Source organism: Folsomia candida, unplaced genomic scaffold, assembly GCF_002217175.1.
Source record: "Folsomia candida strain VU population unplaced genomic scaffold, ASM221717v1 Fcan01_Sc018, whole genome shotgun sequence".
Lineage (NCBI taxonomy): Eukaryota > Metazoa > Arthropoda > Collembola > Entomobryomorpha > Isotomidae > Folsomia > Folsomia candida.
The window spans coordinates 761,200-788,424 of record NW_019091210.1 but is presented as its reverse complement, the minus strand read 5'-3'; the positions used below and the strand labels follow the sequence as shown (position 1 = coordinate 788,424).

The following is a 27,225-nucleotide window of genomic DNA, read 5'->3' as shown; positions in this document are numbered from 1 at the left end:
TGCCAGATATTGAGCCAACATAAAAATTACCTTTTACAACTTGTTCAGTACCTATTTTTGACATGAAAAATACTTCCTGATCGAGAACATCGTTAAATACAAGGCATAATTTAAATTATTGTCTTTATTATTTACAGATTTGAGCGAACCGTACATATTATTAATCGTAAAGTACTAAATTCTATACCCATCTCGACGGACTTATTTTATCTCCGGATTTTAAGTTTATTTAAAACGATGCTGGTTTGTATTTCTTGTTTGTACCGTAAATTGGTATCATATTGTAAAAGCAAATCATAAATAGTTCTTGTATTAAAAGACGAGCTTACTTATAAATTTAACTCTAGTTTACTTTAAAATTGTAAAATAGAATTGTAAAAAAGTGTTTTAGAATTGTAAAAAATGTTTTCCAAGGGTCAATCCTACTTTGGATTTATGTGGATCGCCATTAAATTGAACAATTGGTGTTACGCGATTCCCTATAAATATGACGATGTGTCAGATACTTTAAAATTTGTTGATCCCCAATCTAAAAGGATTTACAGAGTGACCATTTTCCTCCACGTGGTTTATCTTCTCGCCATGTGTGTGCATTTAGTTCTTAATCGGGACAAAATGTCGCTCCCTCAAATTTTAAAAGGCCTCGTGGTCATTCTTACGTACAGTATCTGTTTAATGGGTCGGATCACGTATTACTTTTGGGAGATGGACGGCTTGCTTTTGGTGAACGGATTTATACAGTTTGAACAAAAATTGTTGAAAGGTGAGAAATTTTAGAAAATTTCTTTGCTAATTTGTTAAAATTTCAAATGCAAAACTTAGGAGATAACTTTCCTTAGATAACAAATGGAAATTGATGTATGTTCCCATTGAAAAATTTGCCATTATAGCGTTAAACGTTTAAACCACCCTGTAAAATTGTACAAAATTTTGATATGTATACCCAAACTTACAAAACTTGCAGAAATTCCCTTCATTGATGCCAAAATCCGGAAGGGTGCTACCTACGCGAAACTAGTTTTCTTAATAAGTACCCTCTCCTGTGCGTCATTTGGTATAATTGTGCCCTGTCAATTATTCCTTAACCCGTGTACACCGCCGTACGTCGGATCCATGAGAGCGATCTGTCTCCTTCCTACGTCTCAGGATCAACATAATGGATTAGATGCTATCGCAGTGATTGGGATTCTGTTCGATGGGTTCATGTATTTCCACGTGGCCCAACCGGCGGCTCTGATCATTGTAAATTTCATGCTGGGGTTTGGATGCTCCCTGCAGGAATATATGGCACTACTTGGAAGGTAACCCTTTATCTTGATTCTGGTTTCGACTGGACGACACAAAAATTTATGCAACTGTTCTGGTATAGTCACGCACGTATTGATGTCTCGGTATTACCGCTTGGTATTAAACTTTTGCCGGTCCGTAAAAATTAGCTACCGATATGATAGGACTTTCTTTATTACACTAATCAATACCTCTTTAGCAAAGACATATTTATATGAATATTGCTTGGTATTATTTTCATACGGGATTTCTTAGGATTAGAGTGAATGTTGACTTAAACCAGCGCATGTTATCCCTTGTAGGAATTTTCGATTTTATTATATAGGTACTAAAATCTTAGATATTTAAACGAACTTATTCAAATTTTAAACCTTGTTATTTATGCCGACGTTCCATAAAACTAGAACTTTTAAGAACGCAAATATAATTTTGGAATCGTGTGTTTACGCATTAATGTTTTTTTGCTTGTTTCGTTTAAACCTAACGTGCGTTTTTATTTTTTTTTGTATAATTTAGCCAAACTACCCGAATTCGAATTAAACCATCTGCTACCCGGATCAAAGAAGACTTAGTTCTACAATCATTCCGGATTTATTCCCAATGTCAAATTCTCGTCAAGCAGATCTCTTTATCCCCGGACTTTACGCCGTCGCATCGAACGGGATCGTTTTCTCGTTGTACGTCTGCATCCGGATGCACAGCACATTCTCGATCGCTGGATTGTCCTTCTTCGTCATGCTCCTAATCGATTTTGTCCTCACGGTGGCAGTCGATCTCGCCACGATGGGCTTGGTCAACCTGAAGTCGTCACAGTTGACGGAAAAGTGGAAAAATATGGAAGGATTTGGAATAAAGTCGGAAGCGAAGAGGATTTCGAGGTCGTTTCAGCCTCTGAAGATACGATTTGGTAGTAATTTCATCGATCATTTGACCTCACTTGTTGTGCTTGATCACTGTTTGAGTCTTACGGTGTCACTTTTATTGATGACGTAATCAAGTAAATATGTAACTACATATTTACGTATGTAGATACATACATATGTGTAAAATGTAAGATATGTAGTTATATGTACATATAAGATATTTAGACATATATGTATATAGATACTTACTTATGCATGTGCATAGGTATTAAAAACATTAAATATATATACAATTTGACTTCTTTCCATCCTCTCATTGTTATTTTAGTGTGAATTTACGGTATGAGGACTTGATATACTAAATATATTATTAATACTTGTATATATTATTAAATATATACACACACAACTACGTACTATTATGCTTATCTGGTTAAGCCCTTCAAAGTTTCGCACCTACTTATTTAGAAGAATATTTGGTAAGTGTAAATTAAATTGAGATGAAGTAGGTACATATATTATACATATGCAAGTGCATGTATTTATTATAGTAAGTGTGTGACACAAACAAGGAATAATTAATTCCATTAATTTCCATACAGAACGATTTTGTGATATGTGTTTGTCAAATATCCTTCAAAATTCCAGACGCTTTTGATTTCTTGTGGTTGCTGATTATTCCCATCATCGACGGCTTTGACCCACACCTCCTGCCATCCAGGAACAAATGCCATGGTAGCATGCCACAAAACCCAGGTCCAGCTTTTTAACCATTTCTAAGATCAAACAATATTAAGTATTTAATAAACAACCCAGAGTTACGACATATCTATTGAAAAAGATTAACATTTCACCTTGGTTAAATCAGGACCAATTTCCGCCTCGATCCACGTGTCACCTCGGTCCGTAGATACTTCAACCCTTTGAATGAAACGCCCCCCTCCAGAATATGCGTAACCTTAACGGGAAGGATAAAAGTTCAATACATACACTTTTGCAGGTCTGAAGACAAAATATGCATCGCTTTTGACTCAAATATTTATCACGGTGTTCGGAACAATGGCCTTTTTTGGGGAAGTCAACTGTAAGATATTTGGTATTGATTTTTCGGTGTTAAAGCTCCTAAAAGTGATACCGGATAGTAAAATTTTGCTACCGATATGGCATAACTTTAGTACCGAGCTATGACTACACCGTATTACTTATCACTAGAGTCGTATGTATATACATTAATACGGCTTGGTATATTTTATTACTGGATTTCTAAGAGTGTACGGACCTGTCACAAGTCCGAGTCCTCTCTGAACACTGCCGCCATCTTTGTGCGAGGTGATGTAGGATGTAACCGGAAGGTCGTAAATGGGCAGCGTCCTTTCGTAATTAGTCTTCGTGACGGTCGTGCTTAATATGGAAGGCGAAAATGCCTTGTACTTTTCCTTCTGGTAGGGTGTGTCCGACTCGTGGTCTGAGATGGTGACCTTCCACAGCCATTTGACACTTCGCACGCCCACAATTCCAGGTAAAATTATGCGCAGGGGAAACCCATGATCTCTCGGAAGGGGCGAACCGTTCATTTCGTAAGCTAACAACGGCTCAAAATTCCCATCAAGTAGATACTTCACTGGGATGGAGGCGCCATATCGCTTAAGTGTTACAGGGTCGTGGTCAAGGCCTTCGAACTGGGGAAACAACGCAATATAGAAAATTTTTAGAAAATTTCCGCCTCATATATTTAGTTTGTAAACATTAGACTGAATTGTCCCAATATTTCAAAATTTTTGAATTAATGGGATATTCATTACGAGTTAGCATCGGTAGCAACGTACGCAGAAACATTTGAAGTGCAAATTCATTTACGAATTTTCCCCTTTACAAGCCAATTATTTTAAAATGCGGAAATGCGAACTCACAAAAAAGAATACCCCTAACATTAAATAAGTACATAATTCTTGAATTAAACATACTTGAACATGGATATTTGCCAGGTTCGGGTAATTCCTTAGGTCAAAGCTGGCATACGCGAGGACAGATTTGAAGTCGGCTCCCGTCCAGAACGCATTCCCAACCGCGCCACCGCCCCACTTGGTGCCAGCCACGGGTCTTAAATCGTCCATCTCTGCTCTCCTGCTACCCGCACATTGTAAAACGGAAGTAATGGTCTTGCGTGCAAAAGATGCCTTCAGTTGGGACAGGGTCAGATTTGTGGGGGTGACGCCAATCCCGGTAATGCAGAGATGATAATCTTCCACGTCGACGACCGGAACGGGGTGATTGTTTCGAACGTAGAATATTTCACTGTTCAAATTAATTTGAATTGTGAATCACTTCATGTTCGTTAGAATGTTTTCTAAAATTCTTTCGGAAAGATATGCAAATTTTTCCAGGCATTTAGATTTGCATGTACGATATTCACTGACGACTGAATAAAAGAATGAACAAGAATTAAATATTTTCTCACTTTGGTGTGTAATAGCTTTTTGAAAGAAGTTCAACCGGTGTTTCCCCATTGAATGGCTTGGACGATCTCACAATTAATCTAGAATCCCTGACGGGGTCGGAAATGTACGAATTTATGGGAATTGTCCTATTTGGAGGGTGGACTTTTTGTTAAAAACCCGAATTTTACAAACACAATTTTAAAAATTGTCAAGTACATTAAATATTTCTGGATAAAAAGTATATATTTCTTACAATTGTTTGTTCCATCATCCTGCCCACTGGTGGTGCAATTTACACACACAATTTCCCACCGATACGATCCAGTTATCCGGTCGGGTCGCCACACCCACTGGTACACTGGTTCGACAACGGTACAATTCTGGCTGGTGGAATTTATTTGTTGTGAGAAACAATACCTTAATCTTGCTAACGAGATAAAAAGAAGTACAATTTTTAAGTAAGGCATTTTAAAATGAGACCGAGGCGAGCAAACATTTATTAAATATTAATATGTTTTCCTTTAAGAATGAATAAAAACAGATGATAAATCGGGAAACTGTGCGTTTTATTTTTGCATGCAGGCATGGGACGAAGCATGTGTACAAACGTATATGTACGTATGTATTTATATATATGCATATACAAAATATGTATGAAACCTTTCGCATAATCTTATTAAGATACAATTAAGTTACATGATGCAGACGGAATGGTCAGCGAGTTCTTGAGTAAACCCTGCATTATAATTTATGTGTTCTTAAATATACAAAGTACACAGATATTTAAGCCTGCTGTATGTTGAGTAAATACCTTCATGTATGTTTGGGATCACCATAAATTGTTACATCGATAGAACATCAATAATAAAATATGTACATATTGACTTAAGTAGATAAATATTAAGAGGTGAATAGACAGATCGCATGGATGACATTGTGTAGTGGTTTATTGAAACACAAGCTTTCGGAAAACAACCGTTTCCTTCTTCAGGTGGTTAGAAATAAATAATTATCATTTGGTAAGACAGATGAAAATAAATTGAAAATTGTCAGCTTCTACGCTGGCTGCTGAAGTCACTACAATATTTGGAAAACAAAGTAGCCCAAGTACCTTTAAAAACACCTTGAACAAAGAAAATCCTCGGCGAAGCGCCCTGAAGTTTGGAAGCTGGTTTTGAAACTGTTCCTTGTCTATCTGGGTACAACACATCCCAAATTTCAATTATCCCAGGTGTCTCTAACACGTTGAAAAATAAGAGTGAGTTTTATGTATATGCTGAATCACCGTCTGTAGAACTTTTGTCAAAATCGAGTACTCAAGGAGTACCACTCATGAAAAACGAAATAATTTATTATGAGACTCATAATATGAGTAAAAAAAGTATATCCGTACAAAATAGTTATTATTTACTATGATCCAGCCAGAGTAGCATGAATTGGCCGTTCACATTTTCCATATACTTGTCATAGAATTGATTTGTTGTGCATTCTTATTAATAAGTGCAAATTTTTAGTTTTATACCATGTTTAAAACAAAATGATTGAATTTATAAATGTTTAATAAATACGCAATAATTTTCATGAAAAACAACGCGTCGTTATGCATGCTTATTCAAACGATCAGGTCTAACAAAGTGCTTACTCACATGCCTCGTCGTGTGATGTTTATTTACTTATGCACTTTTCCCAACCAGCTGAGACGATGTGTCATCACTGTCATCGTAGCTAGCACTCTGCAATTCCATGTTTTCCAAGCACCAGTTTGATTTTTACATAATAATTATTTCACAAAAAAATTGGGTGGGGAACTGCAAGTAGGTAAGTATGAATGCAGTGATAATTAAAATATTCGTTGTCATTGACGTTATAAAATATGCAACTGTTTAAAAACTATTTCATTCCTGTATGTAAATAATTGACAGGCTGTAATTTATAGTTTCTTGGAAACTTGACAGGAGCTATAAATAAGTCACGTATTAATTACAATGCAGGCCGAAATTGAGGAAGCGGTGAAACACTTGGAAAATTTTGACTTTGTCGCCGACATCGACAAAGTGCGGATGAAGGCGTTGATGAATCCAGTCGTAAGTGAATTAATTAAATTAAGCAGTTGTATATCAACCAATATTTTACATGCTAAAATAATTTACCTGATTAATACTAAACACATTGAACATGATTTCATATTTCTAAATTCTATGAGGTTTTTGTTCAAATTTTATTTCAGATTTTGGACAAAATATTTAGCACCTTGGATGCACCAGCTTTAAAATCTGCCCGACTCGTGTGCACTGTTTGGGCTGAGGTGGCCGCCTCGTTTCTTGGGAACCTGACTTGCCTGCCTTTTTCAACAACGCATAACCATTATCGCACAAAATGCGAAGATTTGACCATATTCAACCACAAACTCGCCAAGAATGTAAAATTGTACATGATGTGTAAATGCTCCTGCAGTTGTCGCTGTTCTCCCATCGAAGTGGAGTAACTCAAAGTGTGTACACAAGAATTTTCATCCAAATTCTCAATCGCAACCTGCCACCTAATTTTGCTCTACGTTTGCCTGAAATTTCTGCCGTACTGGAAACAATCGATATCAACGTGGAAAGTCCTTTTAAACCGAATCTGCACAAAATGTGGAGCACTATTACTTTCCCTAACCTCACCCTCATCTCATTTACCATCAAGAAAGTGGATACCAATCATGACGTGACTGCACATGAAGATGAGATGCCTCAGGAATTTCGACCCCTTCCAAATCTAAAAGTACTTTCGATAAAGCATGAGCCATTTGATAAAGCCTCAACGGACGCGCCATCCAGTTACCAAGGGCTGTTGAGCTCTGCTCCAAACCTGGAAGAATTAAATCTGTCCGCGAATTCCTACCCAGATTTGACCCAGTGTCTAAAACTTAAAAAGTTGAGGTACGGGTACCAGCGACGTCGTTTCGCGGGAGAGGGACAATTGCAATCCGACATTTCCGAACTGACTAGAATGCTGGAAAATTGCCGAAATTCTTTGGAAGAGTTTACTTTGGATTATCAAGGTTATCGTGACCTGTCGCCTATTAAGGTCAGTTACATAAATCGGATGGCAGGTTAAATAAATTTCTTTACGTATACTTATTTCCTACCAATAATTTGGTTTGTATTTTGTAAGCTGAATTTCGACTTCCTGAATCTCACCCGCCTCTCAATCAACGATCCCGTTATGTTCAACATTGAGGATTCGCTGAACATGACCAACCTCCCTAGACTGACGCATTTCTCGATTAAGGGTAATTAACAGAGTTACCCAATTTCGGCCATGACTAAAACTTTGCATACACGCCACGTTGGGATAACATCGCTCCACGTGCGTGCCCGTCACTGCTCGAACAGTTGGAGCCAGGATGGTCAAGCGGCTGTCAAACTGGTCAACCTTTTCCCGGCCGTGCAGGAATTAAAATTGTGGTTGTCCGTCGAGTTCGTCCGAAATGGTGACGAAATGGCAGATTTTCGCCCTTTGAAAGAAACGATGCAATCCTTCGGTGAGTGGGAGTTGACCAGGGGGAAAGTCGTCGTGGGAAGTCTTCCCGTATCTGTAGATGAGAATGAATTTCATTATTATTCGGATGACTTGTGGGATCCAAGTTTGAACATTGATTCCGACGTCGTGTTGACCGTGTTGGAAGGAATGAGTGAATGGAAAGGTTTACACTAATTTATTTTGCATCAGGTTTTTGTTACTCGGTAAATTGAACAGGTAAATTAATGTATATTTGTATAGGTTTGGAGAACTCGTCACTTGAATTTTATGCAAATTGCAACGGTGCAAGTTTGGAACCATCCGACCGGTTGCGGGAGGCCTTCTTGTCATGCAGCAGAATTCAAAGTATTACTTTGGAAGAATTAAAGGTATTTTATTTAAATACGTACATAAATGCGTACAATTTTGTTACTGTGGCGAAATGAAATAGTATGCAAATGTGTAACATTATCAAATTAACACAGCCTGCCGACCAGATGACGAAGGAGGATTTTAATGAATTTTTCCAACAAAATAAGTTGCCCGTTAGTTTCACGGATCGTCCATAGCCAGTTTAAACAGTGGCATTCTGGCAGTGGTTCTGAATTTTGTGTACTGATGTTATATAGTTTACTAGTTACATAAGTTAATAACGCATTAATAATTTGTAATAAATCTTGAACTCATTTTTAAGGTCTGCATAGATTTGCTCATATTTTAATATCCAAGAACATGCATATTTATTTATGTATTCGCTCTCAAAAATTACTGCAACTTTAAGTTAGTAGTTTTACTTGAATTGTATGTAGACAAGATTTGGTATCAAATTAAGTTCATAAATACCTAGTTTTTAATGAACGTCCATAAATTATGTCATGTAAAATGCCAGTTTTTCAGACCCTCTCTCCCCTTTTCACGCGTTACACCCCCCTTTTAACATATGGCGCAAATTGGCCTGTCTCGCAGAACGTGAGCCTGTCCACCCTCAGCCGTGACATAATTTATGGACATATTCAATTAATTATATTTAATATTTTTTAACCGAAAGCAAATTTATTTAACACACAATTTAAAATTTATTTGAAGTATATCTTATTTAGTTATCACCTTATCTATTTCGTTACAACTTTCTATATTTCAAAAAAATTTCTAAAGTTCGAGACATGCATGCATTTCGAAATAATTGCAAATCCTGCTATTTAACAAACTATTAAACTTTCAGGAACTTATATTTATAGTTTTGAACTGTTCTTTTAACATAATTGTGACATTTTGCATTCCTTCAGTACAATAAATTCCATCTCTTTCTTCTAAATCGCTGCTGGTTTTATGTCCTCCAACGTAAATCGACCTCCACCCCGAATCTGCTGCACTGAGGCAATCCAGCCGATAATTGTCACCAATATGTACCGCGTTCTGAGGGAGAATCTCTCCATTTTTGCCAAGCTGGGATGCAGATGTCAAAGCGAGTGAAAATATGCTTGGGTCGGGTTTCGAAATTTGTGCCTCGTGCGAGACCAGCACAAAATCAAAATAAGGTCGGATTCCGGTGTCGTGAAGAATTCGGTGAGAACGGGAGTCAAAGTTCGTAATCACGCCGAGTACAATGGTTGGAAAGTGGGTCTGGAAATTCATTAAATCAGAAATCTTAGAAGTTTGCATTATTTTTTTGCGAAATTATGATTAATTTAAAAATGATCATGATAATACATATCAAAATTTTCATGAAAATTCAGCATCTCCTGATGTTAGAAAAAAAATATATGACATTTTTGAAAGCATTAATTTAACAAAAAGTTGTACTCATACCTTGATTTCATGTAACGTTTCCACAACGTGTGGAAGTAGGGTGCATCTTTCTCCGACACAAAATCTTGTCATAAAGTCCTCCGCTATTTTATGCAAATTTATTTTTGCTGGTTCATTGTCTGATAAAATTCGCTATAAAATAAATCAGAGTGTATGAAGCTTTTATGTCCTCAATTTTAATACATGATTCTTTAAATTCTGCATAATCGCTCCAAGTTTCATGAATTTACAAGCACTACACACAAAATCTTCAATCAAATTTGATTTATTTTGTGTGTAATACATGGAATTATTTTTTAATTTGCAAAACTTCGCTTTGTATTTTGCTCATAAATAAATACTGTACTTTTGGCTAAATTCGATCAAGGAATTACAATAGACAAAATTTTCACTAACCTCAAACGTTCCAATTACAAATTCTGTCCACCAAGATTTCCAGCACGTTCCAAAATGTGGGTCTGACTCGCTTTGCAATTTCCACTGGATTTTAGTCGCTTCCCCCACTTGGTCAAGGGTCACCGTGGCGATGCCATATTTCTCCCCAATTTCGACAAGGTCTTGCGCCAGATCGCCCTTGAATTGGATCAGGGTTCCGGTAACGTCAAATGTGATTAGTTTTAAGGAGTTGTCCATTTCTCGGGGGATTAATCGTTTTTAATTTTGCTTTAATTGTAAGTAATTCCAACAAAAAATTACCTATTACATTCAGGTTTTTATTAATATCCAAATATGAAGATCGAACTAGAAACTACGTTTAAATAATACAATTTGTGCAAATTGTAATATTATTGAATGTGCAATACGTATTTCTGACGAACTGATGATCTCAGCTGTAACAAACGTTATAAACGTTAATAAATCATTTGTATTATATCACTTTGGCAAAGTTCTACGCTTACAGATGCATACGTATTTACATACGATCACACTTTTTGGTATAATTGATATCCTCAAGAGGAGAGATTCCCAGGTGAGAATGAAGGATTGGCTTGACACCTTTTAGTTTGACTAATTAGATATGTATGTCATATTATATGTCATATAATGAAAGGTGTGATGTTTTATTACACGTACGGTGGGACACTAGACCCCAAAAATTATGACTCCACATTTCTCGTGCTTTCCAATGATACCCCGTTTATTGGGCTACGTAAGCCTTCGACCACCAGAACGAAACCTCGCAAAATTTCAAAGAACATATATTTTTAATTGGTCCCAGAATCCAAGTTATTCGGAAAATTTTGTGTCAAATATGGCGAAAATTAATTTAAAATTAGTAAAACGGTGGGCAAGTTAAAAAAATAAGAACTAACATTTTTGCTAAGTTACTCGTCTTGCAACTCACAATTGTCAGTGGGTGACGCTTGGTGTATCTAATTAAATCCCAATCTTTTAAGCATAGGACATGATTAATCAAGTTCGAAAATTTTAAGCCAATCCGTCATTCTCACCTGGGGACCTCTCCTCTTATATAATATTATTTATGTACATTATTAGCATGAAAGGATATGAATGAGAAGCCTGTAATACTGCAAGTTTGCATGGTGAATGTGTATTTTATATAAATAATTCATCAGTTCAAACGTTTAATACACGTTGAATGCATATGTACATATCTACATGAAAAAAGTGAAACAGTTGCACTGCAACTTAAATATTTATGGGCACATGAGTCGGGCGGATTTTAAAGTCCAAGGAGTAAAATATTTTGTCCAAAATCTGAAATCAAATTTGAAATAAAATTTCGCTACTCGCGATCCGTAAAACTAACTGGCAAATCATTTTCTCGGATAAATTCATGAAAATCCTTGCTTTCCGTTTGTCCCAAAACCTGTGTTATTTGCTTATTTAGAAAATTACACTTTTATATATTTTGCCACACGACAGTAACAAAATGTACCTCTAATTCTTCCAAAGTAACAGTTCTAATTCTACTGCATGACAAGAAGGCCTCTCGCATCCGGTCGGACGGTTCCAAACGCGCGCCGTAGCAATTTGCGCAACATTTAAGTGATGTGTTCGCCAAACCTGAATATACAAATTTAGCGGTGTAGTTTAAATTTACAGGATAAAGCCTAGTACTCAGGACGGATTTTTCGATATGATCTTCGCTTTGTGTTAAATTATTCCGTCGAATTGGTAATATGTATATGTCGTTTTGAAAAACTGAAGTTTCATATGTAACCCGTTATACGTTACTGTTGTTAAAGTTATTCATGTACCTTTATGGGCCTTAAGGCCTGCACAAAGGCTGCTAGTAAATCAATCAATCAAATTATTCCGTCACTGGAATTACTTGTACTTCTTCAAATCAATTGACAAATTATTTAAGTTTCGTGTTCTCAAACTTTTTCAGGTGAAAAATCTCCCTGAGTACTAAACTTAACAGAAAAGCATGAAAAGATTATCGTCAAGACAAACCTCTCCATTCCTTCATTCCTTCCAACACGGTCACCACAACGTCCGAATCAATATTTAAAGCCGGATCAAATAGGTGACCCGAGTAATAATAATCATTCTCATCTGAACGTACGGGAAGACTTCCAACGACGACTTTCCCCTGAGTTAACCCCCACTCGCCTAAAGTTTGCATCACTTCTTTTAAAGGACGAAAATCTACTGTTTCGTCACCATTTCGGACAAAATGAACCGACAATGACAATTTTAATTCTGTCACGGCAGGGAAGAGGTTGACCAGTTTGATAGCTGCTTGTCCATCCTGGCTCCAACCGTTCGAGCAGTGATAGGCACGCATGCGGAGCGATGTTATTCCCACGTGGCGTGTATGCAAAGTTTCAATCAGGGCAGAAATGTCGTGCTGAGTACAAATGGATAAATGCGTCAGGCTCGGAAGGTTGGTGGTGTTTAACAAATCCCCAATTTTGAACTTGTCGTCATCCTGGATTTCGAGGTGGGTGAGATTTGGAAAGTGAAAATCCAGCTTGTAAATTGCAAAGTAAAATATTAGTTACTCACAGAAATTGGTAGATAAATAAATATACTCCAATAAATTTAACAAAGTCTGCGATTCAGTGCCAGCGGAAATTGGGGGGCCACGTGGGGACAAAAGCACGATTGGAAGAGGAGGGACTTATTAACCGTAAGGATTTTGCTACATGACTAGGGGACAATATCCCACCGTCCACCTGCTTCCGCCGCCAATGATGTGATTAACTAACCTTAACATCATGATGACCGTCGTACTTCAAAGTCAACTTTTTCAAGGAGTCCCGACAATTTTCTAACATTCTGTTTATCTCGGAAATATTGAATTGCACGAGTTCCTTCTCATGTAAAACGGTCCCTTGATACTCGTACGTTAAATTTTGCAGTTTTGGACATCGGGTCAAATCTGGGTAGGAATTCGCGGAAAGATTTAATTCTTCCAGGTTTGGGGCAGCGTTCAGGAGGCCCTGGTACCTGCACGGCACGTCCACAAAGGTTGGGCCATCTCCGATTCTTGTTATCGAAAGTACTCTTAGATTTGGAAGGGGTCGAAATTCCTGACGCATCTCTTCATCTGCAGTTTCGGCATGATTATTACCAAGATGCCAATCTTTTTCGGTGGTGATCGAGATGACGGCGAGGTTTGGGAGGTTCGTGGTCCACATGGGGTGCAAATTCGGTTGATACGGACTGGCCACGTTGATCTCGATTGTTTCCAGAGTGGCAGAAATCGCAGGCAAATGTAGAGCGAAATTAGGTGGCAGATTGCGATTGGAGTCAACTTCATTGGGCGAACAGGTACAGGTCCAGCAGCAGTAACACGACCCATGGGGTTCACAGGTGCAGGCCGAGGAGCAGTCACACTTCATGGCTAATTTTACATGCTTGGCGAGTTTGGGGTTGAATGAGGTCAATTGTTCAGAATTTGGCGTTGTTGAAAAGGTCAGGCGACACAGGTTCCCGAGAAACGAGGCGGCCACGTCGGCCCAAATGGGGCACACGAGTCGAGCAGATTTTAAAGTTGATGCGTCCAAGGAGTAAAATATTTTGTCCAAAATCTGAAATAAAATTTGGACAGATTGTACATAAACTGATAAAATTTATAAATATCCTCATTACCAATTTGCCTGATTGGGTGATCGATCTATTTGTATTTACATACATGCAAAATATTAATAGAAGTACTGATTCACTTACGACTGGGTTAGCCAAAGCCTTTCCCCGCACTTTGTCGATATCACCGACAAAGTCAAGATTTTCGAAGTGTTTCACCGTTTGGTTGATTTCGGCCTGCATTGTAATTCCGTGACATACAGCTCCTGTAAAGCTCCCCCAGAAATTATAAATTACAACTTGTCAGTGATTCATACTGTGGGGAAGAAAAGTATGAGTGAGATTTGACGGGTGCATTGATATGGTGGTCGCGTAGTACAAAGGAGTACGTCTGGGGCTATACCGGGAAATGTTTCCTTCGATGGAGACCGGGGTCACCAAATTTTTGCACTATACCGTTATTTCTCATTCCTACAATACATAGCGATGAAGTATCTAGCTACATATTGACGTGTATTTGAATGAAGTGGACGAGACTAAAGGTTTCGAAACAGAGTATTGAATCGGAGTAAATGCATGTATTTTATTGGAAACAGAAAATTTGATAATTTACCAAGTGAAAGTGAAAACTCACGATTTGTATTTATGACACTATTGGCACGGTAAGAACGAGCATTACCGTTTAGTAATATTGTAGTAATGAAAAAGGCACCACTCAGAAATAAACTACTACCAATGCTGTATGAATTTATTACCAAATCAATACCAGCTATGTAGGAATATGCACATACAACATATGTATGTATGTATATGACTGCAGGATTTTTTACAGGCCAGTTACATGCTTAAATAAAAAGGCTGTATTTGCAGTAAAAAACGTTTATATTGAACGCATATGGAGGATGAAATAGAGATTGTCGATTATCGTGGCTGTTGCGTTGGAAGGATATGTTGTATAATCGGAGCGTAGAATAATGCAAATTTTGGATGATGAATGTGTATTCAGTCAAGGACAAATTTTTAACCCACGTTTCATAAACGTATGAACGAAGTGTACTTTATATACATACTTATCAAGTTCTGGCCGATTATTAAGGTATTTATTTTATTTTATTATGTATGTACGCAGCCAAAATTATGGGCGTCTGATGGTATCAAATGCTTATAATAATAGCACACCTGAACAATTCTGGACGAATATGGTGATTAAATGCAGGGATAAAGTAGTAAAATATCTGCTGCATAAATACATATCTATTAATAGGTATACACACAAAGTTTTTGAATTTTTTCTATTGAATCATCTCTTAAAATAATTATTTCTGGGAATAAGTAGCAATTCAGGCATTATTTTTTCCTTTGTTGAATATGTTTTGCTTGAAATTAATTTGAGAAATGTTTAATTAGATGAATTTAAGTATGAAAAGACAAATTCGTACAAAAAACAAGGACGGCAAAGTAGTTTTTCAAGATGAACGATCATCGAAACTGGATACGGATGAATGAACATAAATTAATTAATTGATCAATCAATAAAGTTGCTAATTTGGTTGCAGCACCTCGCATCTTCTCAAACTTTCATTTGTAACCCTCGCATTATATTCATTTTCATGAAAATGTCTGTTTTGCAGAGCAAATCGAGTCTCACTCGTCCCATTTTTGCATTGGCACGAGTTAAATTTCATCTGGTCAACAAAACACAAGTCAACAAAAAGCATACTTTTTAAGTATTTCTAATTTAAATTCACGTAATTATTAAACTGTTACAATTTCAATTATTTCAATTAAAGACATTAGGTAATGCTCAGCTAATGCTCTACTATTTATTTGGAATCATACAACTGTAGTGAGGTAATTATTTATTTAAAAATATGTATACTTTTTGAGGAAATATTTAAAAGATGATTAATTTAATGAAAATCCGACGGAATAATTAAACTATAATATTTCAGGGTAATCATGTCCAGCCGAGTCTGCTTTCTCTGTGTTCAAGTCATCGACACCACCATTCCGTCGTTCGATGATAAGGAAACTAGAAAAATACGAATCTCGTCCCTGTGTGAACTGCTCTTCTTATCGTCAAATGATACTCGCAGGAAAGGTACTCCACAATTTGAAGAGGATGCGACCTGTGAATTTTGCCCAGTTTGTGCCCCCGTGATAAGCGAGATGGAGCAAATCCGGTACCAAATGTCCCTCTTGGAGGAGCAAATTGGGAGAAAAATTACGAAAATTCGGGAAATGATGTTGGAATCTTCGTCATCCTTACTAGAAAATGGGGACGATGGGGGAAGAGTCAAAATCAGAAAATTAAGGACTATTATACTTCAAATTACGGGTTGAGTGCATAATACTGTTTTTTTTAGATTACATTTAACCGTGTAAATTTTATTTCCAATCTAGAATCAGACATTAATACAGATGACAGCGTTGTGTTGGGTCTGGATGAAATACAAGTTAAAGTAGAAGAGGATATTGGCCTAGTCGGAAATGCGGATGACCAATTCTTTGACGATTATATTAATTCCTTCTCTCCAACAGCAGATATGGAAGGAGGTAAAGAAGAGGAGGAGGAGGAGGAGGAGATGGATCCCTTCAAAAATGATGGCGAGGATGACTTCGAGTCCGCATTCTGTATCATTCCACATCCCCAAAAGAGGGGGAGAGGGCGACCTCGTAAATCTATCAGAACTAACACTCCACGGTATGAATTTAGCCCACAAAATTGAGCAAAGTCATTGATAAACTGAACGTAACGAGTTCTTTCATGCACTAAAAAAAGAAATGTTAGCAAAATTTGTAAACCTAATGGCCTACGGATTTTATTAAACATTACATAATTTGGTTGCTTTATTTAAAGTTAACAAAAATTATTAGTATTTCCTGGTGATTTACCCCATCTTAATTAATTTCTAGACTCAAACCAAAAAGGGAAAACTCATCACCATCTAAACTAAAGCCAAAAAGGATAAAGGAAGAAAATATTCGACCCAGCATGTACGAGACACGATGCTCTCCAAGAATTAAAAAGACTACTCTTCCTCCTGCAAATGATGTCAAAACTCTAAAACTGTCTCTGAAAAGGATTTCTGAATCATTATCCATTGACGATACAAAACCTGAATTTGTTGAGAACGATTTACTAGCAACTACTGATGTTACAGTATGTCACGAAATTGTAGATGCAACGACATATTTTTTATTTCGATATGATCCCACAATTTCTAAAATTCCGAACCAAATTCGGGATCAAATGTCAAAAGTATCTACGGATAATTTCCGCGTCGTCGATTTGTAAAGTCACACACAGGTCAAAGGTCAGCATTTTTCTAAAGATTCAAAATGAGAGGCCAAAAATAAAACTCCATGGATAATTTTTTTTCGACTTTCCAATATTTTTTATTGAACGCGGCAAGGCCTCACGAAAAAAATGAGCTATCGTACGACCGTGTACGATTTTTTTGACGCCCACAGGAATTTTTCGCCATGGACAGTTTTGAGGTCTAAAATCGTGACCGTGGCGAAATTCAAACAATTGAAATATACAAAACCATATTAACATCGAATACATGCCTTTTTATATTTCAATTGTTTGAATTTCGCCACGGTCACGATTTTAGACCTCAAAACTGTCCATGGCGAAAAATTCCTGTGGGCGTCAAAAAAATCGTACACGGTCGTACGATAGCTCATTTTTTTCGTGAGGCCTTGCCGCGTTCAATAAAAAATATTGGAAAGTCGAAAAAAAATTATCCATGGAGTTTTATTTTTGGCCTCTCATTTTGAATCTTTAGAAAAATGCTGACCTTTGACCTGTGTGTGACTTTACAAATCGACGACGCGGAAATTATCCGTAGATACTTTTGACATTTGATCCCGAAGTTCGGAATTTTAGAAATTGTGGGATCATATCGAAATAAAAAATATGTCGTTGCATCTACAATTTCGTGACATACTGTACCTCTTCTCAAAATATATTGGACGAACGGACAAAGAAAATTTGTCCCTACAAATGTACCTCTTGCGCCAGATCGTTCCTTTCTGAAATCGGGCGAACCCGCCATATCGCACGTGACCATTCAATCCCTTGTCCAGTACCGACATGTTCCTCCTCATTTGGCACCAAGCTTGCTAGAAAGGCGCACATGAAGCGGGCCCACCCATGCGTCTCTCTCTACCAGTGTGCCCTCTGCAAGAAAAAGTTCAATCGCGAAAACGCCCTCCAAGCGCACATGGTCATCCGTCATGAAAAAGGGGAGAAGAAATTTCCATGCGTCAAATGCGCAAAGAGTTTCGTGCTTCTCGAAAATTTAGAGCGTCATTTGAACCTGCATGAAATAGAGGATATCAAACCTTTCGTGTGTGACATGTGTGACTCTCGATTTGAGGATGACGAGCGCCTACAGAGCCACATGGAGACGCATAATACAAAACGCTTCAAGTGTGACCACTGTGGACTAGCGCATTCTAATAAGGATGGGTTGATTAGGTACGTAGAAACTGTTAAAATTAGGCGAGATTACCACATGCTGGGGGTCAACTGCGTGTCCTAATTAATCACAAATTTAATTAGTATGCAATTTGCAGAAGAAACGATCTCCCAATGGTCACGTTTTGCGGAGATATTTGCGTCCGAATAGGCGAAAACAAACGCAGTAAATTTAGAACGTGTAAAATTTGCCGACTTGCAATTTCTACTCTTTGGATGCAAATATCTCCGAAAAACGTGACCATTAAGGGATCGTTTTCTCTTTAAATTACATATTAATTAATTTGTAATCAATTAACAAACACTAATTTGGTCAAAACGGAGACCATACGGAGGAAGACCTCAATTGTTACTCTTTTTCTGTTGCTAGATAACTAAGAAAACTAATTATTTTTTTGTCAGTTTTAATATTTTCAACTAAACAATTTAAACAATTAAATATTTTCCTATCACAGACACATACGCATCCACACTGGAGAAAAACCTGAGAAATGCGACCAGTGTGAAGAATCTTTCATCGACCAGATTGGGCTTCGTCGGCACGTGGCTCGCGTCCATGATCAGACGAGAGACCACGTTTGCGACATTTGCGGCCTCGGTTTCCGTCTCGTGTACGATCTCCAACGGCACTTACAAAGACATGACGAATCCAAGAAACCTGTATGTGAAATTTGCGGAGAAAAGTTTAGGGACCGTTATCGTGTTAAGGCACACCTCGTCAAGGAGCATGGTGCTGATCCCTTTGTCTGCGATGAGTGGTACTTACTTATCACGCATAGTTTGTCATCATAGGTATTAAATCTAAAATTGTCAATTTCCAATTTTTTTAGCGGTGCAAAATTTACCTCGATGGGTTCACTAAAGCAACATAAGAGGATCCACACGGGAGTAAAACCGCACAAATGTGATGTACGTAAATATGACCGAAAGCCACACTCTAAATAAGTGACCGCGGAAGCCGTGGGGACATTGCCAGTTGTTTATATAACCTGGGCAGTTAGAGACAAATCGTCCCCAGTGGATGTACCGTAAATTAGTGCTCTATTTTGGGACAACGATTAAGCAATGATTAGATAGACGTTTGTTTCAACAACCGAAATTAAATTTGAAAAACTCATGCACTTGACTTTCTTTCTTAATTAAAAAAATTGAACATTTTTGTTTTTTGTATGTAAGATAAGTATATGAAAGTAATGAAGTTTTAAATAACGACGCAACGTCTGTTTGGTAAATGCGTCTTTGACTTACTTTCCGACAAAACTTAATCATTGCCCAGAAATAGAGCACTATTTTACATTTGTACCTCCCCAGGTGACGATTTGTCTTGGAGTTATTTCGACCTCGTTAATTTCAGTTTTTAATTGCTATTTTTACCTACATAAATCCGATCTGAAATACAGGTTTGCGACGCTGCCTTTTCCTGCAAACCATTGCTAACTCTGCACATGAGAAAGCATACTGGCGAGCGACCTTATCCCTGCCCCCACTGCGACCAAGCCTTCAAACAAAGAAAACATATGAATACGCACATCAAACGAATCCACACGCCTGGCTACGTTGCTCCGATCCGATACCCGTGTCCCCACTGTGTCAAAGGCTACCAGTTCAATCATCACTTGCAGGCGCACATCCGTCAAGTTCATACAGGGGAGCGGCCCTTTACCTGCGACCAGGCTGGCTGTTATAAGGCCTTTGCTAAGAATACGTCGCTGTATCTCCATTTAAGGGGACATCATGGCCTCGTGATGGAGAAGAAGTGTAAGGATAGGTTGCCAAGGAGGAAAAAGGATGAATTTCCTCCAGAAATGGGAGACGATGGTGTAGGCCAGAACTTTATGGAAATTACAAACTAAATATGTAATAACTTTTTAATTATTATTTAGGTATTTATTAGTAGTACTGTTAAATGGTCAATAACAGATTTTTGTAGACAATACGCTACGCATTCTCTAGACTGAGCTGTACATGAATCAATTTAAATACGTTGAAATATAAATACTATGAAGGCTCAATTTTCAGAAAAGTTTAGATTTTTGAGTAAAATATAACTTTATATTTTCCTAAAGTTTCATAAAATGTTGTTTGCTTTTTTTATTTTTTAAACTTAGGATTAGAATTGTTAGTCATTTTTCGTCTTCATTTTCGGAAATAAATTTGACATAGTTTCTGATAAATTAAGACATGATTTTGCGGATGTTCAACTAACCGACGGACTTGTCACATTATATTCTCACCACTTATTTATTCCCGAAATCCCAATATCTTTAACTCGATTTCATCACTACAAGCGATGATAGGAGACACTTCAATTATTTTCCCGTCTGCCAGATGTCTGATCAATATTTGGACTAAAATTGAGAAAGGTCGATATCTTTGTTCCTCTTAAATATGCAAATGAGCAAAAAATGTATCAAACTTAATAGGTTTCTTACCTGGGCACATAGCAATTTCCCAGAATGGGTAATCATGCACATATGTACATTTGACAAAAAAGTTTGTCCATGCCAATTTTTTTAGCACACCTGGCTAAGCTGAAACTGAGATGACGCCTAGTGTTGGATATAACTTCGCCATTCGTCGACATGGTTCTTAATCCGTGTTGGTGTTGTTGTGAAATCTCGTTGCAGACGGGGACAAAAATTATTGCATTCTTACAAATTGTGAGTTATACATAAATATTTCGCAAAATTTATGGCGTATAAAAAAATAATATTTCTGACTTTCTTTTCACAATCACAGCTCAGTTGTACATTCACCTTGGTGACGGGAATACTAGGTCTGACTCGGGTGGTGGAATTGAAACAAGACCCAGACAAGCCGTGGTTCGAGACGGACCCATTAGACCGTTAATTACTATATTTAATTAATTTCTTAATTAAAGGCATTCTTTTGATTATAAATATAATTTCAGCTACTGTGCTAACCGTCCTTTGGTCTATTGTGCTCGTCATCGGGGTCATAGGGCTCATTTTGGCCATAATCCTATTCCAAGGGGCACGAAAGGTAATATACAAAAATTAATAATGTCGCGGACAAATTGAGGGTATTCATTACGAGTTCCATCGCTAGCAACGTTCGCAAAAAAATGGTCTGGAAATTCATATGGAAACTTGCTTCAAGAGTTCGCAAGTTTTTTTTAAGAATATGTGAACTCGTAATGAATTCCATTTAATTTTTGCGAATTTTTTGTGTTTGCAAACTAATTTGCTAATGACGCGATGATGGTAGGATTTCATACTCAAATTATTCCATATTTTCAGAAAGAACGGGGAAAATTATTCACCTGGTTCTTCATTCGATGCATCGTGATGGCGTTGATGTTTTCAAAATTCATCTACGACTGTATCCACGTGAGGGGCGATGGTGTCAAGCATCTGATCGGGGCTTCGGTGGGCATCGTATTCGACGCGTACTGTACCTTTGTCGTTTGGTGTTTCTGGAAGGAGGTGAAAGCTGGTGAAAGCGATGGAACGGTGTAAAATTGGATATCGATTATTTAAATCGTTTTCTCCGCAAGAATTCTTTTATTTGCTGTGAAAACTTGAATTGGCAAATTTATATAGTAACCACACTTAAATGCTTATTAATAAGTACTTATGTATGCACGCGAAAACTAATTATTAGGCCGGAGTTATTTTCCATGTAAAATTAGAGCTTCGAATTTTTATATGCATGGAAAGTTTTGGCCATATTAAATATTTTATAACTGCTCATGGAAATTCTGGAAATAGTATTACTCATAACAAATATGTATGTACTCACACTTAATTTGTATGACTCGTAATGATAGAAAAGCATATTTACTGTACATATATGAGTTGAGTTATGTATGTTTGATGTCAAATTTAAACATAACCTTAAATTTATCCAGGTTGGGTTTAAGGATTAAAATTAAAATTTTCATCCTAATTAAAATATGTATACACGTAAATGTACAACGTATTATTTAATTATGTTACATATGTAATTTATGTATGTATCATTCACAAAATAAGCAAAGTTGAATATGTAGCATTTGTAATTTGACTCTCACACTCGCCTCATTCAATCTCCAAAATTCCGTGTAGAAGAATTTAATTAATAAAACCATTAAGCAAACAAAACATGTCGTATTTTATATGTATTTAAATAGGCACTCTGATTCAAATTGTACTTTAGAGTTGAAGTAGAAATGGTTGCGAATTTCTTTCTAACACATTTACTTAACTAGAAGCAAGTTGTTCCCGTCCAAATTTCTCCAGAATTGTAAACAAGGAAGCAAACTTGGTCAACAATACGGAGAAGGCTTTTGTGCAGTTGAAGTTAACTTACCGTCACGTTTTAATCTTGACCAGTACGTCGTTTCAATAAGTTGCGTACCCAAATTCGTATCTTCTTTTAGCATACTTTAGCGAAATATTTGCCTTCTTCATTACTTTGATTAATTAAATTACAAATTACTCTATTTTTTAAATAAAAGGTATGAAATCCGATCGAACAAATTTTAATAAATTATTTTCACGTAATATTTAAAAGCAAAAAATACACCTTTAAAAAATACTGTTCTAAAAATATATGTTTAAATAAATTTTAGCACATCGGTATGAATTCGTCTGCAAAATCTGAAAGCTCCAAAGCTGGCAGTCTATTCATGGGAATGTGGAGTCTGCAAACTGCTCTGTCTTCCTTATCAAAATCGAACGGGCCCATTTCGAGAGATTCGAGACAAAGTGGTTGTCATGGTTACTGGTGCAACTGTTGTAAGAAGCACAGCACCCAGAGTTATGCCTGCAGTGGGAAGAAAAATGCGAAATGGGGGAATTAAAGGGGGGATATATTTTTGAAAATTTAAAAAATATTTATGCAAAATTAATAATTAAAAATAAAATTTGTGCATGTACGTACAACTCAAAATCCTTTACTGGAATGTGGTTGGTATGCATATAAAATTTCTGAATAAACTTTAATGCATGTAAATTTATGACACATAAAAGCGCTCAAAAAGTGTACAAAAAATTCACTTGGTTAAAAGATTAAAATTTAAAAAATGATTGACGATTAAACATCAAAATTTACTAAAGAACGTTTTTAGACATATATTTAGATTGGGCAGTAAAAATAGTTATGTGTGCGTATTACTTTAGTATGTAACTTAATTGTCTAATTACTTTACAAGTTTTGCAATAATTTATATTTTCCGATCATGAATAATTTGAAAATTAGAATTACAAAATGTATTTGTTCTTACAAATTTACTTGAATTTAACAAACTTAAAACGGAAGTGGCAAAATATCAACTTCCGACTCTACACAAATTTCCAATAATCGATTATCCGTATGATAAATTATGGCACGAAGGTTAACCGTTCGACCGGATAAGATATCATTGGGTACGACGGAAAAGCGGACGGTGTACATTTGACCCGGTAGAACGCCAGAGTTGGGAAGTGCGGTGTCGAAAAGTCGGTGCGGGGTGCCCAGAAAGACGAGGTCACAAGCCAAACTAAGCCCGGGGGCGGCGGAGCCTGCGAAAAATAAACGAATTTTGAAATTTGCGTGCAAATTAAAAAATTAATTTGCCCCAGAAACTTACTCGGGATGAAGTCATACTCGATATTGTAAACGCGACCGGGTACGAGAGAGCATCTTCCTTCGCATTCCGAAACTCTGAGTTGGATTGGTGTTCCGTTCCCACCTTTGTAATTATAAATGAAAAACGATTACATTTTTGCAAAATTTAAAACGTTACAATTTTTTGCACCAAAAATTTGCAGACTTTTCAGTCACCACATCGCGTAATATTTGTGACAACGCCGTTGGTCGATTGTTCCTCAAGGGCGATAGGTGAACTGAGACTGATTGAAGATGTTGCCCCCGCCGCCGCGGTCCCAATTATGGCGCAGATGACGACAAATTTGGCGAAATAATTCATTATGTATGATTTTGAATTTGTTAATGAGATGCAAAGTTAAATAATATTGAGATGAATGCTATATTCTCGACTTTGCGCTTAACTTTTATACGAGTCCGAATTTGCATGATTGACGTATGCATGCTAATTAACTTGAGATTATAACATAATACCGGTGAAAAGTTCCATTTGATAAATAAATCATGTATGAAAACAAGATTACAAAGTCATCAAGTATTTGTTAACGTCAATTCATTAGCGTCATTGGGATTCATTTCGGTGAAATTTGCTTAATTGTTCTGAATACACACAATACGGAATGTGTAGACAAATAGGGACAAGTGATCAGTCAGTTAAAAATGTCATTGCTGGAATTATAGATTGTAATTATGATTAAAAATCAGAGCAGTGATTAAGAAGAGTTTGCTCTGATTTTTGTCCACGGTTCATGGAGAATTCAAGTGTACATATTTACACACATGGTAACCTGATTGACGTGTGGTCGGGATGAAATTTAAATACATACATATTTTTGTTAAACGTCGGTTCCGTCCTTTGGATGAAATGACCTGCACAACTGTCATTTAATTTAAGTTAATAATTTGTGAAGGATTTTTATTTGCATAGCCTACCAAAGATGATGTACGTACATTATAATTACAGTTAATGTTCGAAGTATAGTCTGTCCAAGCTTTTCGAAAGGGTTTAGCTGGCTAAAGAATTTATTTTTGTACTTTGGTGACCAACCAATCAGTTTTAGCCAATTTATTTTTTAATATTGATTAAATGAAGTACTACATTTTTGAAATAAGTTAGTATACAAATTGTTTGTTTCTTAAATTACATCGGGCAATATAATTTTTTGGTATATATTCCTTATATATCAAATAAGTAATTAATTGAGCCGAGTCGTATTATGGATGGATGGCAATATGCATATGCATAGTGTGTTATTTATGTATGTACGAGAAAATCGCGTTTCAGATATTTGTACATAGGTTGTTATTACATATTTGTACATATTTGTTATTTGTTATTACATATTTGTACATATTTGTACATAGGAGCACCAGGGGATGAATGGAAAAGACGACAGAAGAACCACAAGAAAAGGGGCAAATGTTTGGAAAGGAAAGCACGACAACGTCACCAACGTCGGGAAAATAAAATTGTCGAGTCAAAACACATTGGCGCAAATCTATTAAATCTGGCCAAGATAGACTGTAGTAGTAAGTTATCAAAATTACCAATATGTGTTCCTAGAGTATTCTATACTAATCCAACTTCTTTGTCTCCTGACAAATTAAATTCTCTTGAGGGTAGTTTAGTTGAGTATGATATTGGTGTATTTGTGGAGACTTGGTGGAAAAATGATCATGTTAGTTATCTTCATGGTTTTGAAACGTTTTCAAAAAATAGAAATTATGTAGGGCCAAATAAGAAATCGATAAAAAAGGGTGGCGGGCTAGCCATTTTTGTTAGGAAAACAATCTCGGCAAAAATTTGTAATATTAATCTGAAAGGTGACTCAAAAATTGAATCGTTAGTTATTTTGCTAAAACCCCAATTTCTACCCTATTCATTAAGTTGTATTATTGTGGTAGCTATATACTTACCTCCTCAATTTGTGAATACTTTAAGCAGAGAATTGGATAATTATTTGATTGAATTGGTTACGAAATTAAGAGGTAAATATAAAAGTCCGGGTATATTAATTTTAGGTGATTTCAATAAGTGGGATTACAAGTTATTTGTTAAATCGTCTAAGTTAAAGCAAATTGTTTCATTTCCAACATTTTTTAACTCAACTAAATCAACTAGTTCTAATTTGGATCTTATTTTTACAGACTTAAACTTATTTTATGAGGAGCCTGAACTGCTTCCGCCAGTCAAATCAACTTTAAAAAATCGGGTTCATGGATGCTTATCTTTGAGTCCGCTATCATGTTTTGAGTGTGGGAAACCTCGTAAAACAATAATATGTAGACCTAGTGTTAATCAGATTTCTGAGCAGTTTATAGCGCAACTTGACAATATTCAGGTAGATGTAAACGAATTTAATAACTTTAGTCTAGATCAGAAAGTTGTGCAGCTAAATAATTTATTAAGTCATACGTATGATTGTGTTTCACCTCTATATGAGAAAACTATTTGTGAAGTAGATCCGATTTGGATGACATCAAGAATTAGGAAGTTATTTAAACAACAGCGAAAGGCAAAGAAACAAAAATGTATAGGTAAATTGAAAGACATAAGGAGTAAGATTAAAGATCAGATTAAAATTTCACAAACCAGAATTAGGCAAAAATTTAGTGAGGAAGTACCTGGTATGAACTCATCCGACTGGTACCAATTAGTCCGTAAAGTTAGTGGTTTGGAAATTGTTTCAGCGTTTACCAAAATTAAATCAATTAATAGTACATTTTCGAACAGTAATGAGAAAGAATTAGCCAATTTAGTAAACTCCCACTTTTCAAAAATATGTACAACGTATGAAGGGTGTGATTTTATAAACTTGTGTCCGCTCCCCCGCGATTCACGACCAATCAAAGTTACTGATCTCCAAGTTAGTCAAGCAATTCGTAAATTAAGTAGTAAAAAGAGTAACAGTCCCAATTTGATTCCCAGCGCATTAATTAAAAGTGCAAATTACTTCATTAGCCCATTATTAGCTAACATAATAAATCAATCATTCCAAAATTTCAAATTTCCTGAAACTTGGAAAAAGGATATGTCACTCCTTTACTAAAGAAAGTGACATGTAATTCGTTGAATGATATTAGGGCAATTACACAGACGGATGTGTTTTCTAAATTAGCTGAATCATTTATGTTTGATAATTTGTATAAGCAGGTAGAAGGGAAGATAAATTTGAACCAATTTGGGAGTCTTAAAAATTCATCTACTTCTCATTATTTAGTGCAGATTAATCATTTTATATTAAAA

The 27,225-nt window shown here is 36.4% G+C and overlaps 7 protein-coding genes across 14 annotated transcripts; 3 read left to right on the top strand and 4 right to left on the bottom strand.

Annotated features, from left to right (window-relative positions):
• Window positions 1-2,251: 2,251 nt before the first annotated feature.
• Window positions 2,252-5,150, bottom strand: LOC110857295 (sulfite oxidase, mitochondrial). Its single transcript, XM_022105913.2, has 6 exons — window positions 4,842-5,150; window positions 4,609-4,750; window positions 4,115-4,445; window positions 3,430-3,829; window positions 3,005-3,108; window positions 2,252-2,926 (listed from the first exon to the last, which is right to left on the bottom strand). Exons 1-6 carry the CDS (start codon window positions 5,053-5,055, stop codon window positions 2,738-2,740), a joined length of 1,380 nt encoding a protein of 459 aa, XP_021961605.1. The 5' UTR covers window positions 5,056-5,150; the 3' UTR covers window positions 2,252-2,737.
• A 1,085-nt stretch (window positions 5,151-6,235) lies between these two features.
• Window positions 6,236-8,704, top strand: LOC118438000. 3 transcript variants are annotated; one of them, XR_004836560.1, is made up of 6 exons: window positions 6,236-6,406; window positions 6,580-6,672; window positions 6,816-7,657; window positions 7,745-8,276; window positions 8,354-8,481; window positions 8,578-8,704. XR_004836560.1 is itself a non-coding variant. In XM_035857640.1 (5 exons), exons 3-5 carry the CDS (start codon window positions 7,892-7,894, stop codon window positions 8,659-8,661), a joined length of 597 nt encoding a protein of 198 aa, XP_035713533.1. In that variant the 5' UTR covers window positions 6,236-6,406; window positions 6,580-6,672; window positions 6,816-7,891; the 3' UTR covers window positions 8,662-8,704. The 3 variants fall into 3 exon arrangements, 1 of the variants encoding a protein (XP_035713533.1); XR_004836559.1 differs by having other exon boundaries at window positions 6,511-6,672; window positions 6,816-8,276; XM_035857640.1 differs by having other exon boundaries at window positions 6,816-8,276.
• Window positions 8,705-9,118: 414 nt separating this feature from the next.
• On the bottom strand, window positions 9,119-10,737 carry LOC110857219 (rhythmically expressed gene 2 protein). The gene is made up of 4 exons (XM_022105832.2): window positions 10,598-10,737; window positions 10,298-10,536; window positions 9,902-10,033; window positions 9,119-9,715 (listed from the first exon to the last, which is right to left on the bottom strand). Exons 2-4 carry the CDS (start codon window positions 10,532-10,534, stop codon window positions 9,311-9,313), a joined length of 774 nt encoding a protein of 257 aa, XP_021961524.1. The 5' UTR covers window positions 10,535-10,536; window positions 10,598-10,737; the 3' UTR covers window positions 9,119-9,310.
• Window positions 10,738-11,437: 700 nt separating this feature from the next.
• LOC110857259 lies at window positions 11,438-14,760 on the bottom strand. 3 transcript variants are annotated; one of them, XM_035857638.1, is made up of 6 exons: window positions 14,304-14,760; window positions 14,045-14,216; window positions 13,081-13,905; window positions 12,323-12,842; window positions 11,802-11,929; window positions 11,438-11,732 (listed from the first exon to the last, which is right to left on the bottom strand). In XM_035857638.1, exons 2-6 carry the CDS (start codon window positions 14,141-14,143, stop codon window positions 11,649-11,651), a joined length of 1,656 nt encoding a protein of 551 aa, XP_035713531.1. In that variant the 5' UTR covers window positions 14,144-14,216; window positions 14,304-14,760; the 3' UTR covers window positions 11,438-11,648. The 3 variants fall into 3 exon arrangements, with proteins under 3 accessions (XP_035713531.1, XP_035713532.1, XP_021961570.2); XM_035857639.1 differs by having other exon boundaries at window positions 14,045-14,166; window positions 14,535-14,760; XM_022105878.2 differs by having other exon boundaries at window positions 14,045-14,436; window positions 14,514-14,759.
• A 492-nt stretch (window positions 14,761-15,252) lies between these two features.
• LOC110857398 lies at window positions 15,253-17,264 on the top strand. Its single transcript, XM_022105996.2, has 4 exons — window positions 15,253-15,751; window positions 15,853-16,238; window positions 16,304-16,604; window positions 16,817-17,264. The coding sequence occupies exons 2-4, from the start codon at window positions 15,860-15,862 to the stop codon at window positions 17,196-17,198; spliced, it is 1,062 nt and encodes a 353-aa protein (XP_021961688.1). The 5' UTR covers window positions 15,253-15,751; window positions 15,853-15,859; the 3' UTR covers window positions 17,199-17,264.
• A 519-nt stretch (window positions 17,265-17,783) lies between these two features.
• On the top strand, window positions 17,784-22,492 carry LOC110857204 (zinc finger protein 234). 2 transcript variants are annotated; one of them, XM_035857658.1, is made up of 7 exons: window positions 17,784-18,389; window positions 18,845-19,147; window positions 19,220-19,298; window positions 19,790-21,049; window positions 21,129-21,234; window positions 21,301-21,392; window positions 21,650-22,492. In XM_035857658.1, exons 1-4 carry the CDS (start codon window positions 18,046-18,048, stop codon window positions 20,240-20,242), a joined length of 1,179 nt encoding a protein of 392 aa, XP_035713551.1. In that variant the 5' UTR covers window positions 17,784-18,045; the 3' UTR covers window positions 20,243-21,049; window positions 21,129-21,234; window positions 21,301-21,392; window positions 21,650-22,492. The 2 variants fall into 2 exon arrangements, with proteins under 2 accessions (XP_035713551.1, XP_021961507.1); XM_022105815.2 differs by having other exon boundaries at window positions 21,129-21,392.
• Window positions 22,493-23,346: 854 nt separating this feature from the next.
• On the bottom strand, window positions 23,347-24,343 carry LOC110857315. 3 transcript variants are annotated; one of them, XR_002548655.2, is made up of 3 exons: window positions 24,130-24,343; window positions 23,962-24,063; window positions 23,347-23,893 (listed from the first exon to the last, which is right to left on the bottom strand). XR_002548655.2 is itself a non-coding variant. In XM_022105928.2 (3 exons), exons 1-3 carry the CDS (start codon window positions 24,298-24,300, stop codon window positions 23,640-23,642), a joined length of 501 nt encoding a protein of 166 aa, XP_021961620.1. In that variant the 5' UTR covers window positions 24,301-24,343; the 3' UTR covers window positions 23,347-23,639. The 3 variants fall into 3 exon arrangements, 1 of the variants encoding a protein (XP_021961620.1); XR_004836578.1 differs by having other exon boundaries at window positions 24,145-24,343; XM_022105928.2 differs by having other exon boundaries at window positions 24,156-24,343.
• Between the last annotated feature and the right edge of the window lie 2,882 nt (window positions 24,344-27,225).